General features: G+C 42.2%; 1 protein-coding gene across 1 annotated transcript in view; it reads right to left on the bottom strand.

Annotated features, from left to right (window-relative positions):
- Nucleotides 1–17,613, bottom strand: part of LOC139579519 (uncharacterized) — a 58,521-nt gene that overhangs the window by 16,318 nt on the left and 24,590 nt on the right. Inside the window, exons 6-11 of the mRNA XM_071408237.1 lie at nt 14,799–14,894; nt 10,859–10,984; nt 10,399–10,518; nt 9,886–10,022; nt 2,283–2,499; nt 370–552 (exon numbers count right to left, since the gene is read on the bottom strand). Coding sequence (XP_071264338.1) covers nt 370–552; nt 2,283–2,499; nt 9,886–10,022; nt 10,399–10,518; nt 10,859–10,984; nt 14,799–14,894 — 879 coding nt within the window. The remainder of the gene's footprint in view (nt 1–369; nt 553–2,282; nt 2,500–9,885; nt 10,023–10,398; nt 10,519–10,858; nt 10,985–14,798; nt 14,895–17,613) is intronic.

Genomic DNA, 17,613 nt, shown 5'->3' with positions numbered 1-17,613 from the left:
AGGAGAGGAGAGAGGGAGAAGAGAGAGGAGAGGGGGAGGGGAGTAGAGGAGAGCAGAGGATGGAGGGAGACGAGAGGAGGAGGAGAGGGGAGAAGAGAGGAGGAGGGAGGGAGAAGAGAGGAGGAGGAGAGGAGAGAAGGAGTGGGAAGAAAGAGAGGAGGAGAGGAGGGAGAAGAGAGAGAGGAGGAGAGAAGACGAGGCATCAGTGATAAAAACACGTCTTTCAGTAGTAGGAAACTAGCTTTTGGCGAAATTGGCTTTGTAGCGTGTGTGTGTGTGTGTGTGTGTGTGTGTGTGTGTGTGTGTGTGTGTGTGTGTGTGTGTCTGCTAGTCCGTGCGTGCGTGCATGTCTGTGTTTGTGTATCATACCTTGATGTCCTGTAGATATATCTTGACCAGACTGACACGGTCAGACTCTGGTAGCAGCTCTATGCGTGTGATACTGCTAAACTCTGTGAGGGTGGTCATGATGCTCAGTTTGTGGTTCACCACCTGACTGATACCGTACCGCGACCCCACCAACAGGGTCACCATCGACTCTCTGTCCTGGAGCTAAGGAGAGAGAGAGAGGGAGAGAAGAGAGGGAGAAGAGAGAGAATGACGTTCTCATAGACAGTTGAGGTCAGTTGAGTGTTTTTCTCGCCTAGAACTGTGGGTAAGGGTGGTGCATCATGGGAGTACTGAAGATCCATGTGGTTTCTTCCTTGGATCTGTGGGTAAGGGTGGTGCATCATGGGAGTACTGAAGATCCAGGTGGTTTCTTCCTTAGATCTGTGGGTAAGGGTGGTGCATCATGGGAGTACTGAAGATCCAGGTGCTGTGGCCGCCTAATTCCCGCCCCAACAACCAGCACTTCCCAACTCAAGGTGTAACTTTGGCCTGAAAACATGGCACTCCCTGGCCACACCACCAGGGGGTGCCAAAATAGAATAATGAATAGCTCTGTCCTCCCCACTGAAACACATTTTATCCTGTCAGTAGACAGAGATGAATAGAGAGAGAGAGACACCATGACAGGGACACGTTGATAGAGATGAATACATCATGCCAGCACTGACAAAGAGAAGTAGAGAGATAATATAATCCTTCACGGTGGTGCTGAGGGACTACCATCATGATATAGACAGAGATAACTAGAGATAGATAGAGGTAATCTCTCTCCTACCATCATGATATAGACAGAGATAACTAGAGATAGATAGAGGTAATCTCTCTCCTACCATCATGATATAGACAGAGATAACTAGATAGAGCTGATGTCTCTCCTACCATCATGGTAGAGATACAGAGATAACTAGATAGAGGTAATCTCTCTCCTACCATCATGGTAGAGATAACTAGATAGAGGTAATCTCTCTCATACCATCATGGTAGAGATAACTAGATAGAGGTAATCTCTCTCCTACCATCATGGCAGAGATACAGAGATAACTAGATAGAGGCAATCTCTCTCCTACCATCATGGTAGAGATAACTAGATAGAGGTAATCTCTCTTATACTATCATGGTAGAGATACAGAGATAACTAGATAGAGGTAATCTCTCTCCTACCATCATGGTAGAGATAACTAGATAGAGGTAATCTCTCTCATACCATCATGGTAGAGATAACTAGATAGAGGTAATCTCTCTCCTACCATCATGGCAGAGATACAGAGATAACTAGATAGAGGCAATCTCTCTCCTACCATCATGGTAGAGATAACTAGATAGAGGTAATCTCTCTTATACTATCATGGTAGAGATACAGAGATAACTAGATAGAGGTAATCTCTCACCTACCATCATGGTAGAGATAACTAGAAAGAGGTAATCTCTCTCCTACCATCATGGTAGAGATACAGAGATAACTAGATAGAGGTAATCTCTCCCCTACCATCATGGCAGAGATACAGAGATAACTAGATAGAGGTAATCTCTCTCCTACCATCATGGTAGAGATACAGAGATAACTAGATAGAGGTAATCTCTCCTACCATCATGGTAGAGATACAGAGATAACTAGATAGAGGTATTCTCTCTCCTACCATCATGGTGGAGATACAGAGATAACTAGATAGAGGTCATCTCTCCCCTACCATCATGGTAGAGATACAGAGATAACTAGATAGAGGTAATCTCTCCCCTACCATCATGGTAGAGATACAGAGATAACTAGATAGAGGTATTCTCTCTCCTACCATCATGGTAGAGATACAGAGATAACTAGATAGAGGTATTCTCTCTCCTACCATCATGGTAGAGATACAGAGATAACTAGATAGAGGTAATCTCTCTCCTACCATCATGGTGGCGCTGAAAGACTTCCCGCCGAAGGACTTGAGGTCGCACAGCTCCTCCAGGTAGTTAATCTTCGCCTGATTGGCCGACAGCACCTTCTGCTTTGGCTCCTGTGATTGGCTCTTCTTCATGTGATAGCCAATGGCCTTTCTCAGATCCTTCTCCCTCATGTTCCTCAGGAGGGTTGAAGAGATAAAGTTCTCAATGCCCCAACTCTTCCTGTAGAGAAGACATAGGGAATATGATCAGCTGTAATGTTCTGTTCTAATAGAGGGAATATGATCAGCTGTAATGTTCTGTTCTAATAGAGGGAATATGATCAGCTGTAATGTTCTAATAGAGGGAATATGATCAGCTGTAATGTTCTGTTCTAATAGAGGGAATATGATCAGCTGTAATGTTCTGTTCTAATAGAGGGAATATGATCAGCTGTAATGTTCTGTTCTAACAGAGGGAATATGATCAGCTGTAATGTTCTGTTCTAATAGAGGGAATATGATCAGCTGTAATGTTCTAATAGAGGGATTATGATCAGCTGTAATGTTCTGTTCTAATAGAGGGAATATGATCAGCTGTAATGTTCTGTTCTAATAGAGGGAATATGATCAGCTGTAATGTTCTGTTCTAACAGAGGGAATATGATCAGCTGTAATGTTCTGTTCTAACAGAGGGAATATGATCAGCTGTAATGTTCTGTTCTAATAGAGGGAATATGATCAGCTGTAATGTTCTGTTCTAATAGAGGAATATGATCAGCTGTTCTGTTCTGCTCTAATAGAGGGAATATGATCAGCTGTAATGTTCTAATAGAGGGAATATGATCAGCTGTAATGTTCTAATAGAGGGAATATGATCAGCTGTAATGTTCTGCTCTAACAGAGGGAATATGATCAGCTGTAATGTTCTGTTCTAACAGAGGGAATATGATCAGCTGTAATGTTCTGTTCTAATAGAGGGAATATGATCAGCTGTAATGTTCTGTTCTAATAGAGGGAATATGATCAGCTGTAATGTTCTAATAGAGGGAATATGATCAGCTGTAATGTTCTAATAGAGGGAATATGATCAGCTGTAATGTTCTGTTCTAATAGAGGGAATATGATCAGCTGTAATGTTCTAATAGAGGGAAGATGATCAGCTGTAATGTTCTGTTCTAATAGAGGAATATGATCAGCTGTAATGTTCTGTTCTAACAGAGGGAATATGATCAGCTGTAATGTTCTGTTCTAATAGAGGGAATATGATCAGCTGTAATGTTCTGTTCTAATAGAGGGAATATGATCAGCTGTAATGTTCTCTTCTAATAGAGGGAATATGATCAGCTGTTCTGTTCTGCTCTAATAGAGGGAATATGATCAGCTGTAATGTTCTAATAGAGGGAATATGATCAGCTGTAATGTTCTGTTCTAATAGAGGGAATATGATCAGTTGTAATGATCTGTTCTAAAAGAGGGAATATGATCAGCTGTAATGTTCTGTTCTAATAGAGGGAATATGATCAGCTGTAATGTTCTAATAGAGGGAATATGATCAGCTGTAATGTTCTGTTCTAATAGAGGGAATATGATCAGTTGTAATGTTCTGTTCTAATAGAGGGAATATGATCAGCTATAATGTTCTGTTCTAATAGAGGGAATATGATCAGCTGTAATGTTCTGTTCTAACAGAGGGAATATGATCAGCTGTAATGTTCTGTTCTAACAGAGGGAATATGATCAGCTGTAATGTTCTGTTCTAATAGAGGGAATATGATCAGCTGTAATGTTCTAACAGAGGGTATATGATCAGCTGTAATGTTCTGTTCTAATAGAGGGAATATGATCAGCTGTAATGTTCTGTTCTAACAGAGGGAATATGATCAGCTGTAATGTTCTAACAGAGGGAATATGATCAGCTGTAATGTTCTGTTCTAATAGAGGGAATATGATCAGCTGTAATGTTCTAATAGAGGGATTATGATCAGCTGTAATGTTCTGTTCTAATAGAGGGAATATGATCAGCTGTAATGTTCTGTTCTAATAGAGGGAATATGATCAGCTGTAATGTTCTGTTCTAACAGAGGGAATATGATCAGCTGTAATGTTCTGTTCTAACAGAGGGAATATGATCAGCTGTAATGTTCTGTTCTAATAGAGGGAATATGATCAGCTGTAATGTTCTGTTCTAATAGAGGAATATGATCAGCTGTTCTGTTCTGCTCTAATAGAGGGAATATGATCAGCTGTAATGTTCTAATAGAGGGAATATGATCAGCTGTAATGTTCTAATAGAGGGAATATGATCAGCTGTAATGTTCTGTTCTAATAGAGGGAATATGATCAGCTGTAATGTTCTGTTCTAATAGAGGGAATATGATCAGCTGTAATGTTCTGTTCTAACAGAGGGAATATGATCAGCTATAATGTTCTAATAGAGGGAATATGATCAGCTGTAATGTTCTGTTCTAACAGAGGGAAGATGATCAGCTGTAATGTTCTGTTCTAATAGAGGGAAGATGATCAGCTGTAATGTTCTGTTCTAATAGAGGGAATATGATCAGCTGTAATGTTCTGTTCTAATAGAGGAATATGATCAGCTGTTCTGTTCTGCTCTAATAGAGGGAATATGATCAGCTGTAATGTTCTAATAGAGGGAATATGATCAGCTGTAATGTTCTGCTCTAACAGAGGGAATATGATCAGCTGTAATGTTCTGTTCTAACAGAGGGAATATGATCAGCTGTAATGTTCTGTTCTAATAGAGGGAATATGATCAGCTGTAATGTTCTGTTCTAATAGAGGGAATATGATCAGCTGTAATGTTCTAATAGAGGGAATATGATCAGCTGTAATGTTCTAATAGAGGGAATATGATCAGCTGTAATGTTCTGTTCTAATAGAGGGAATATGATCAGCTGTAATGTTCTAACAGAGGGAATATGATCAGCTGTAATGTTCTGTTCTAATAGAGGGAATATGATCAGCTGTAATGTTCTGTTCTAATAGAGGGAATATGATCAGCTGTAATGTTCTAATAGAGGGAATATGATCAGCTGTAATGTTCTAATAGAGGGAATATGATCAGCTGTAATGTTCTGTTCTAATAGAGGGAATATGATCAGCTGTAATGTTCTAATAGAGGGAAGATGATCAGCTGTAATGTTCTGTTCTAATAGAGGAATATGATCAGCTGTAATGTTCTGTTCTAACAGAGGGAATATGATCAGCTGTAATGTTCTGTTCTAATAGAGGGAATATGATCAGCTGTAATGTTCTGTTCTAATAGAGGGAATATGATCAGCTGTAATGTTCTCTTCTAATAGAGGGAATATGATCAGCTGTTCTGTTCTGCTCTAATAGAGGGAATATGATCAGCTGTAATGTTCTAATAGAGGGAATATGATCAGCTGTAATGTTCTGTTCTAATAGAGGGAATATGATCAGTTGTAATGATCTGTTCTAAAAGAGGGAATATGATCAGCTGTAATGTTCTGTTCTAATAGAGGGAATATGATCAGCTGTAATGTTCTAATAGAGGGAATATGATCAGCTGTAATGTTCTGTTCTAATAGAGGGAATATGATCAGTTGTAATGTTCTGTTCTAATAGAGGGAATATGATCAGCTATAATGTTCTGTTCTAATAGAGGGAATATGATCAGCTGTAATGTTCTGTTCTAACAGAGGGAATATGATCAGCTGTAATGTTCTGTTCTAACAGAGGGAATATGATCAGCTGTAATGTTCTGTTCTAATAGAGGGAATATGATCAGCTGTAATGTTCTAACAGAGAGTATATGATCAGCTGTAATGTTCTGTTCTAATAGAGGGAATATGATCAGCTGTAATGTTCTGTTCTAACAGAGGGAATATGATCAGCTGTAATGTTCTAACAGAGGGAATATGATCAGCTGTAATGTTCTTGTTCTAATGGAGGGAATATGATCAGCTGTAATGTTCTGTTCTAATAGAGGGAATATGATCAGCTGTAATGTTCTGTTCTAACAGAGGGAATATGATCAGCTGTAATGTTCTGTTCTAATAGAGGGAATACGATCAGCTGTAATGTTCTGTTCTAATAGAGGGAATATGATCAGCTGTAATGTTCTGTTCTAATAGAGGGAATATGATCAGCTGTAATGTTCTAATAGAGGGAATATGATCAGCTGTAATGTTCTAATAGAGGGAATATGATCAGCTGTAATGTTCTGTTCTAATAGAGGGAATATGATCAGCTGTACTGTTATGTTCTAATAGAGGGAATATGATCAGCTGTAATGTTCTGTTCTAATAGAGGGAATATGATCAGCTGTAATGTTCTGTTCTAATAGAGGAATATGATCAGCTGTTCTGTTCTGCTCTAATAGAGGGAATATGATCAGCTGTAATGTTCTAATAGAGGGAATATGATCAGCTGTAATGTTCTAATAGAGGGAATATGATCAGCTGTAATGTTCTGTTCTAATAGAGGGAATATGATCAGCTGTAATGTTCTGTTCTAATAGAGGGAATATGATCAGCTGTAATGTTCTGTTCTAACAGAGGGAATATGATCAGCTATAATGTTCTAATAGAGGGAATATGATCAGCTGTAATGTTCTGTTCTAACAGAGGGAATATGATCAGCTGTAATGTTCTGTTCTAATAGAGGGGAGATGATCAGCTGTAATGTTCTGTTCTAATAGAGGGAATATGATCAGCTGTAATGTTCTGTTCTAATAGAGGAATATGATCAGCTGTTCTGTTCTGCTCTAATAGAGGGAATATGATCAGCTGTAATGTTCTAATAGAGGGAATATGATCAGCTGTAATGTTCTGCTCTAACAGAGGGAATATGATCAGCTGTAATGTTCTGTTCTAACAGAGGGAATATGATCAGCTGTAATGTTCTGTTCTAATAGAGGGAATATGATCAGCTGTAATGTTCTGTTCTAATAGAGGGAATATGATCAGCTGTAATGTTCTCTTCTAATAGAGGGAATATGATCAGCTGTAATGTTCTCTTCTAATAGAGGGAATATGATCAGCTGTTCTGTTCTGCTCTAATAGAGGGAATATGATCAGCTGTAATGTTCTAATAGAGGGAATATAATCAGCTGTAATGTTCTAATAGAGGGAATATGATCAGCTGTAATGTTCTGTTCTAATAGAGGGAATATGATCAGTTGTAATGTTCTGTTCTAATAGAGGGAATATGATCAGCTATAATGTTCTGTTCTAATAGAGGGAATATGATCAGCTGTAATGTTCTGTTCTAACAGAGGGAATATGATCAGCTGTAATGTTCTGTTCTAACAGAGGGAATATGATCAGCTGTAATGTTCTGTTCTAATAGAGGGAATATGATCAGCTGTAATGTTCTGTTCTAACAGAGGGAATATGATCAGCTGTAATGTTCTTGTTCTAATGGAGGGAATATGATCAGCTGTAATGTTCTGTTCTAATAGAGGGAATATGATCAGCTGTAATGTTCTGTTCTAACAGAGGGAATATGATCAGCTGTAATGTTCTGTTCTAATAGAGGGAATACGATCAGCTGTAATGTTCTGTTCTAATAGAGGGAATATGATCAGCTGTAATGTTCTGTTCTAATAGAGGGAATATGATCAGCTGTAATGTTCTAATAGAGGGAATATGATCAGCTGTAATGTTCTAATAGAGGGAATATGATCAGCTGTAATGTTCTGTTCTAATAGAGGGAATATGATCAGCTGTTCTGTTCTAATAGAGGGAATATGATCAGCTGTAATATTCTGTTCTAATAGAGGGAATATGATCAGCTGTACTGTTATGTTCTAATAGAGGGAATATGATCAGCTGTAATGTTCTGTTCTAATAGAGGGAATATGATCAGCTGTAATGTTCTGTTCTAATAGAGGAATATGATCAGCTGTTCTGTTCTGCTCTAATAGAGGGAATATGATCAGCTGTAATGTTCTAATAGAGGGAATATGATCAGCTGTAATGTTCTAATAGAGGGAATATGATCAGCTGTAATGTTCTGTTCTAATAGAGGGAATATGATCAGCTGTAATGTTCTGTTCTAATAGAGGGAATATGATCAGCTGTAATGTTCTGTTCTAACAGAGGGAATATGATCAGCTATAATGTTCTAATAGAGGGAATATGATCAGCTGTAATGTTCTGTTCTAACAGAGGGAATATGATCAGCTGTAATGTTCTGTTCTAATAGAGGGAAGATGATCAGCTGTAATGTTCTGTTCTAATAGAGGGAATATGATCAGCTGTAATGTTCTGTTCTAATAGAGGAATATGATCAGCTGTTCTGTTCTGCTCTAATAGAGGGAATATGATCAGCTGTAATGTTCTAATAGAGGGAATATGATCAGCTGTAATGTTCTGCTCTAACAGAGGGAATATGATCAGCTGTAATGTTCTGTTCTAACAGAGGGAATATGATCAGCTGTAATGTTCTGTTCTAATAGAGGGAATATGATCAGCTGTAATGTTCTGTTCTAATAGAGGGAATATGATCAGCTGTAATGTTCTCTTCTAATAGAGGGAATATGATCAGCTGTAATGTTCTCTTCTAATAGAGGGAATATGATCAGCTGTTCTGTTCTGCTCTAATAGAGGGAATATGATCAGCTGTAATGTTCTAATAGAGGGAATATAATCAGCTGTAATGTTCTAATAGAGGGAATATGATCAGCTGTAATGTTCTGTTCTAATAGAGGGAATATGATCAGTTGTAATGTTCTGTTCTAATAGAGGGAATATGATCAGCTATAATGTTCTGTTCTAATAGAGGGAATATGATCAGCTGTAATGTTCTGTTCTAACAGAGGGAATATGATCAGCTGTAATGTTCTGTTCTAACAGAGGGAATATGATCAGCTGTAATGTTCTGTTCTAATAGAGGGAATATGATCAGCTGTAATGTTCTAACAGAGGGTATATGATCAGCTGTAATGTTCTGTTCTAATAGAGGGAATATGATCAGCTGTAATGTTCTGTTCTAACAGAGGGAATATGATCAGCTGTAATGTTCTGTTCTAATAGAGGGAATACGATCAGCTGTAATGTTCTGTTCTAATAGAGGGAATATGATCAGCTGTAATGTTCTGTTCTAATAGAGGGAATATGATCAGCTGTAATGTTCTAATAGAGGGAATATGATCAGCTGTAATGTTCTAATAGAGGGAATATGATCAGCTGTAATGTTCTGTTCTAATAGAGGGAATATGATCAGCTGTAATGTTCTAATAGAGGGAATATGATCAGCTGTAATGTTCTGTTCTAATAGAGGAATATGATCAGCTGTAATGTTCTGTTCTAATAGAGGGAATATGATCAGCTGTAATGTTCTGTTCTAATAGAGGGAATATGATCAGCTGTAATGTTCTGTTCTAATAGAGGGAATATGATCAGCTGTTCTGTTCTAATAGAGGGAATATGATCAGCTGTAATGTTCTGTTCTAATAGAGGGAATATGATCAGCTGTAATGTTCTGTTCTAACAGAGGGAATATGATCAGCTGTAATGTTCTGTTCTAATAGAGGGAATATGATCAGCTGTAATGTTCTGTTCTAACAGAGGGAATATGATCAGCTGTAATGTTCTGTTCTAACAGAGGGAATATGATCAGCGGGACGTGAGGGACGTACGTGATGATCTTGAGTTTGGTCCGAGGTGACTGTCCACAGCTGGCTAGTCTCTCCTGTATGTGCAGGGCTGCCAGACGCAGGGCCGTGTTGCAACGCATCTCCACCGCAAAACGCTCCTGTAGCACGTCGTTTATACCCTACAGACAGACAGACAGACAGACAGACAGACAGACAGACAGACAGACAGACAGACAGACAGACAGACAGACAGACAGACAGACAGACAGACAGACAGACAGACACACACACACGCACACACGCACACACGCACACACGCACACGCGCACACACACACACACGGTGATGTTACACACACACACACACACACACACACACACACACACACACACACACACACACACACACACACAAACACACACACCCACACACACACAAACAAACAAACAAAAAAACACACACACATAGTGATGTTACACACACGTACTCACATATGTTCACATCCATGTTATGCAACCTCCCCTCCACACACACGGTGATGTCACACACACCTACCTGCAGGTAGAGGTACTGGAAGGCAGTGGGGTCATCTTGTAACAGGTGCTCAGGTTCTCTGGGTATAAAACACACTCTGAACAGACACCTGTAGTCATGGACTTCCTTCTGATGAACCACCTGGAGATGGACAGAGAGGGGGGGGGGGTGTAACGGATGTATCCTGTCCTCTTTATGTAGTAACAGTAGTTTAGTGATGCTATACTTCGTGTGTGTGTGTGTGTGTGTATGTGTGTGTGTGTGTGTGTGTGTGTGTAACATCACTGTGTGTGTGTGTGTGTGTGTGTGTGTGTGTGTGTGTGTGTGTGTGTGTGTGTGTGTGTGTGTGTGTAACATTACTGTGTGTGTGTGTGTGTGTGTGTGTGTGTGTGTGTGTGTGTGTGTGTGTGTGTGTGTGTGTGTGTGTGTGTGTGTGTGTGTGTGTGTGTGTGTGTGTGTGTGTGTGTGTGTGCGTGTGTACCTGTTGTATCCTCTCCTCTTCATGTAGTAACAGCAGTTTACTGATGCTATACTTCTGTTCAAGAACCAGAGAGAAGTGTTCAATACGAGACAGAGACAGTTTCTCCTTCAGGGTCATCACTATGTCCTGGGAACCAGAGAGAACATGAGACAGGATCATCACTATGTCCTGGGAACCAGAGAGAACAGGAGACAGGGTCATCACTATGTCCTGGGAACCAGAGAGAACATGAGACAGGATCATCACTATGTCCTGGGAAGAACCAGAGAGAACAGGAGACAGGGTCATCACTATGTCCTGGGAACCAGAGAGAACAGGAGACAGGGTCATCACTATGTCCTGGGAAGGACCAGAGAGAACAGGAGACAGGGTCATCACTATGTCCTGGGAACCAGAGAGAACATGAGACAGGATCATCACTATGTCCTGGGAACCAGAGAGAACATGAGACAGGGTCATCACTATGTCCTGGGAACCAGAGAGAACAGGAGACAGGGTCATCACTATGTCCTGGGAACCAGAGAGAACAGGAGACAGGGTCATCACTATGTCCTGGGAACCAGAGATAACAGGAGACAGGGTCATCACTATGTCCTGGGAACCAGAGAGAACAGGAGACAGGGTCATCACTATGTCCTGGGAACCAGAGAGAACAGGAGACAGGGTCATCACTATGTCCTGGGAACCAGAGAGAACATGAGACAGGATCATCACTATGTCCTGGGAACCAGAGAGAACAGGAGACAGGGTCATCACTATGTCCTGGGAACCAGAGAGAACAGGAGACAGGGTCATCACTATGTCATCACTATGTCCTGGGAACCAGAGAGAACAGGAGACAGGGTCATCACTATGTCCTGGGAAGAACCAGAGATAACAGGAGACAGGGTCATCACTATGTCCTGGGAACCAGAGAGAACAGGAGACAGGGTCATCACTATGTCCTGGGAACCAGAGAGAACATGAGACAGGATCATCACTATGTCCTGGGAACCAGAGAGAACAGGAGACAGGGTCATCACTATGTCCTGGGAACCAGAGAGAACAGGAGACAGGGTCATCACTATGTCATCACTATGTCCTGGGAACCAGAGAGAACAGGAGACAGGGTCATCACTATGTCCTGGGAAGAACCAGAGATAACAGGAGACAGGGTCATCACTATGTCCTGGGAACCAGAGAGAACAGGAGACAGGGTCATCACTATGTCCTGGGAAACAGAGAGAACAGGAGACAGGGTCATCACTATGTCCTGGGAACCAGAGAGAACAGGAGACAGGGTCATCACTATGTCCTGGGAAGAACCAGAGAGAACAGGAGACAGGGTCATCACTATGTCCTGGGAAGAACCAGAGAGAACAGGAGACAGGGTCATCACTATGTCCTGGGAACCAGAGAGAACAGGAGACAGGGTCATCACTATGTCCTGGGAACCAGAGAGAACAGGAGACAGGGTCATCACTATGTCCTGGGAACCAGAGAGAACAGGAGACAGGGTCATCACTATGTCCTGGGAACCAGAGAGAACAGGAGACAGGGTCATCACTATGTCCTGGGAAGAACCAGAGAGAACAGGAGACAGGGTCATCACTATGTCCTGGGAAGAACCAGAGAGAACAGGAGACAGGGTCATCACTATGTCCTGGGAACCAGAGAGAACAGGAGACAGGGTCATCACTATGTCCTGGGAACCAGAGAGAACAGGAGACAGGGTCATCACTATGTCCTGGGAACCAGAGAGAACATGAGACAGGGTCATCACTATGTCCTGTGAAACAGAGAGAACAGGAGACAGGGTCATCACTATGTCCTGGGAACCAGAGAGAACAGGAGACAGGGTCATCACTATGTCCTGGGAACCAGAGAGAACAGGAGACAGGGTCATCACTATGTCCTGGGAACCAGAGAGAACAGGAGACAGGGTCATCACTGTGTCATCACTATGTCCTGGGAACCAGAGAGAACAGGAGACAGGGTCATCACTATGTCCTGGGAACCAGAGAGAACAGGAGACAGGGTCATCACTATGTCCTGGGAACCAGAGAGAACAGGAGACAGGGTCATCACTATGTCTTGGGAACCAGAGAGAACAGGAGACAGGATCATCACTATGTCCTGGGAACCAGAGAGAACAGGAGACAGGGTCATCACTATGTCCTGGGAACCAGAGAGAACAGGAGACAGGGTAATCACTATGTCATCACTATGTCCTGGGAACCAGAGAGAACAGGAGACAGGGTCATCACTATGTCATCACTATGTCCTGGGAAGAACCAGAGAGAACATGAGACAGGGTCATCACTATGTCCTGGGAAGAACCAGAGAGAACAGGAGACAGGGTCATCACTATGTCCTGGGAACCAGAGAGAACAGGAGACAGGGTCATCACTATGTCCTGGGAAGAACCAGAGAGAACAGGAGACAGGATCATCACTATGTCCTGGGAAGAACCAGAGAGAACAGGAGACAGGGTCATCACTATGTCCTGGGAACCAGAGAGAACAGGAGACAGGGTCATCACTATGTCCTGGGAACCAGAGAGAACATGAGACAGGATCATCACTATGTCCTGGGAACCAGAGAGAACATGAGACAGGATCATCACTATGTCCTGGGAACCAGAGAGAACAGGAGACAGGGTCATCACTAAGTCCTGGGAACCAGGGAGAACAGGAGACAGGGTCATCACTATGTCCTGGGAACCAGAGAGAACAGGAGACAGGGTCATCACTATGTCCTGGGAAGAACCAGAGAGAACAGGAGACAGGGTCATCACTATGTCCTGGGAAGAACCAGAGAGAACAGGAGACAGGGTCATCACTATGTCCTGGGAACCAGAGAGAACAGGAGACAGGGTCATCACTATGTCCTGGGAACCAGAGAGAACAGGAGACAGGGTCATCACTATGTCCTGGGAACCAGAGAGAACATGAGACAGGGTCATCACTATGTCCTGGGAGGAACCAGAGAGAACAGGAGACAGGGTCATCACTATGTCCTGGGAACCAGAGAGAACAGGAGACAGGGTCATCACTATGTCCTGGGAACCAGAGAGAACAGGAGACAGGGTCATCACTATGTCCTGGGAACCAGAGAGAACAGGAGACAGGGTCATCACTGTCTGTTGTCTGAGCCAGGACGGCCTGTAGAGGAGGAGTCTATTGTCTGAGCCAGGATGGCAGGTAGAGGAGGAGTCTGTTGTCTGAGCCAGGACGGCCTGTAGAGGAGGAGTCTATTGTCTGAGCCAGGATGGCAGGTAGAGGAGGAGTCTGTTGTCTGAGCCAGGACGGCCTGTAGAGGAGGAGTCTGTTGTCTGAGCCAGGATGGCAGGTAGAGGAGGAGTCTATATGTTTCTGTAGCGTGAGGCAGCTTGATGTTCATGTTCACCCCTGGACAGGACACTAGTAGACAGTATTTTTTATTTTATATTTTATTTAACTAGGCAAGTCAGTTGAGAACAAATTATTATTTACAATGACGGCCTAGGAACAGTGGGTTAACTGCCTTGTTCAGAGACTGTTTTATTTTGTCAGCTCGGGGATTCGATCTAGCAACCTTTCGGTTACCGGCCCAACGCGCCCCAGTATAGTTCCTTAACAAATCAAATCAAATGTTATTGGTCACATACACAAATTTAGTAGATGTTATTGCGGGTGTAGCGAAATGCTTGTGTTCCTAGCTCCAACAGTCTTGTGTTATATAACAATTCACAACAATACAAACAAATCTAAAAGTAAAAGAGCGGAGTTAAGAAATATATAAATCATTATTTGGTTGAATATGGTGTCGAAGCAGTGTAGTATCATATAGTAAAATAAAGTTACCTTGACAGGGGTGTTGGGCCTTGGTCTGTCTATTATATTAGTAGTATCATCAGGATTATACATATGATAGTGTAGTATGTGCATGATATAGTGTAGTATGTGTATGATATAGTTACCTTGACAGTGGTGTTGGGGTCAAACTTGAAGGCCTTGGTCTGTCCGTTCTCCAGATACACCTTCAGAACGTTGGGGAGGAAGAGCAGCGAGTTGCCCTGGAAACCAGAATAACCAGGAAATAAGGGTGTGTTATTATTAGCTAAATACTTTACTGGTAACAGATAAATATTAGAGAAGGGGGGGGGACAAATAAGTGTTTTGAAAGGTAAACTACCTGGGCTTGTGGTGATGACAGCTCAGCTAAACTTAAACACTCTGAATGACTCCCAAATGGCACCCACTCTAAAAATTAGGGGTTCAACAATGGTTCTTCTAAGATCCTCAAAGTTCTTTGAAGAACCTTAGGGTTCTTGGCTCTGAAAATATCCCCCCAAAAAGTTTTTCCAAGAACCCCATAGGAGGTGGGGTTCATCGAGGAACCTCGTTAGTTGGTGGGGGTTCATGGAAGAACCTCGTTAGTTGGTGGGGGTTCTTGGAAGAACCTCGTTAGTTGGTGGGGGTTCTTGGAAGAACCTCGTTAGTTGGTGGGGGTTCTTGGAAGAACCTCGTTAGTTGGTGGGGGTTCTTGGAAGAACCTCGTTAGTTGGTGGGGGTTCTTGGAAGAACCTCGTTAGTTGGTGGGGGTTCTTGGAAGAACCTCGTTAGTTGGTGGGGGTTCTTGGAAGAACCTCGTTAGTTGGTGGGGGTTCTTGGAAGAACCTCGTTAGTTGGTGGGGGTTCTTGGAAGAACCTCGTTAGTTGGTGGGGGTTCTTGGAAGAACCTCGTTAGTTGGTGGGGGTTCTTGGAAGAACCTCGTTAGTTGGTGGGGGTTCTTGGAAGAACCTCGTTAGTTGGTGGGGGTTCTTGGAAGAACCTCGTTAGTTGGTGGGGGTTCTTGGAAGAACCTCGTTAGTTGGTGGGGGTTCTTGGAAGAACCTCGTTAGTTGGTGGGGGTTCTTGGAAGAACCTCGTTAGTTGGTGGGGGTTCTTGGAAGAACCTCGTTAGTTGGTGGGGGTTCTTGGAAGAACCTCGTTAGTTGGTGGGGGTTCTTGGAAGAACCTCGTTAGTTGGTGGGGGTTCTTGGAAGAACCTCGTTAGTTGGTGGGGGTTCTTGGAAGAACCTCGTTAGTTGGTGGGGGTTCTTGGAAGAACCTCGTTAGTTGGTGGGGGCTCTTGGAAGAACCTCGTTAGTTGGTGGGGGCTCTTGGAAGAACCTCGTTAGTTGGTGGGGGTTCTTGGAAGAACCTCGTTAGTTGGTGGGGGTTCTTGGAAGAACCTCGTTAGTTGGTGGGGGTTCTTGGAAGAACCTCGTTAGTTGGTGGGGGTTCTTGGAAGAACCTCGTTAGTTGGTGGGGGTTCTTGGAAGAACCTCGTTAGTTGGTGGGGGTTCTTGGAAGAACCTCGTTAGTTGGTGGGGGTTCTTGGAAGAACCTCGTTAGTTGGTGGGGGTTCTTGGAAGAACCTCGTTAGTTGGTGGGGGTTCTTGGAAGAACCTCGTTAGTTGGTGGGGGTTCTTGGAAGAACCTCGTTAGTTGGTGGGGGTTCTTGGAAGAACCTCGTTAGTTGGTGGGGGTTCTTGGAAGAACCTCGTTAGTTGGTGGGGGTTCTTGGAAGAACCTCGTTAGTTGGTGGGGGTTCTTGGAAGAACCTCGTTAGTTGGTGGGGGTTCTTGGAAGAACCTCGTTAGTTGGTGGGGGTTCTTGGAAGAACCTCGTTAGTTGGTGGGGGTTCTTGGAAGAACCTCGTTAGTTGGTGGGGGTTCTTGCAGGAACCTAACTGCCCAACTGAAACGTTTGGATTTAATTTGAAAGGACAGCATGTGTAGGAACTTAATTGAACAATGTAAAGATCTCCTCAGTGTAAGTTAAGGTTTGTCCCTAGTCTGGTCTAAATATATGTTGTTTTATGATGATACCATCTATCTTTTCATATTTGTTTACCTCGTTTAAAAAAAATGTTATTCTAATTTGCCACTAAAATCATAATAAACACTAAAAACTAAAATATAGTTGTTATGCGTATTATTATTATTAATACTAATAGTATTTTCTTGTTGAGGATCCATTAAAAGGGGATATTTGAAGAACCCCTAGAGGATGCTCCAGGAACCTTTACGTTTTACAGTGTATGTCTACCTCTCTCTCTGGCTCTCAATTTCAATTTCTGATAGAATAATTTGTATGTTTAAGATAATGACTAAAGTATTCCACCCCGGAACCATATAATTGTATGAAATGTGTTAAGCGTCATAATTCAATGATGTGTGTGACTAGGCCATTGTGTTACGCAATATGAGCTGGGTATAGTTGAGACATTCAAGGACAACTGAACTGTCGACTTGTGATAACGGTGAAACTAATAACTGGAAAGAGGCCTCCCCACCCGAGGGAGGAGAAAAACTGTTAGAAATGGCAGAAGATGATGAAACATGTTGCAGAAGGGTGATAAACAATGTATGTGAACTCTGGAAAATACAGCCCACCTAAAGAGAGGTGGAGTTTCTACTGATGTGAGTTCATTTGTGTGTGTGCTATAAAAAGATTGTGTTCTCATTTTGAAGACAGAGCGCTCTCTGAATAAAGTATTGATCTATTGCAGAATCTGAGACTTTGTCTAATTCTTTATTAACCGGAGATTTACGACCTCTGGGAAATAGACAAAGCTTGAGTGATAGTTGAGTTCAACCATTGAGATAGCAAAATTCTCGTGACAATTTCACATTAAGGGCTTTATTGGCATGGGGAACATATGTTTACATTGCCAAAGCAAGTGCAATAAATAATAAACAACAAAAAATGAACTGTAAACATTACACTTACAAAAGTTCCAAAAG

The sequence above is a fragment of the Salvelinus alpinus genome, chromosome 6 (assembly GCF_045679555.1).
Source record: "Salvelinus alpinus chromosome 6, SLU_Salpinus.1, whole genome shotgun sequence".
Lineage (NCBI taxonomy): Eukaryota > Metazoa > Chordata > Actinopteri > Salmoniformes > Salmonidae > Salvelinus > Salvelinus alpinus.
This window is presented reverse-complemented; position numbering and strand designations above follow the sequence as displayed.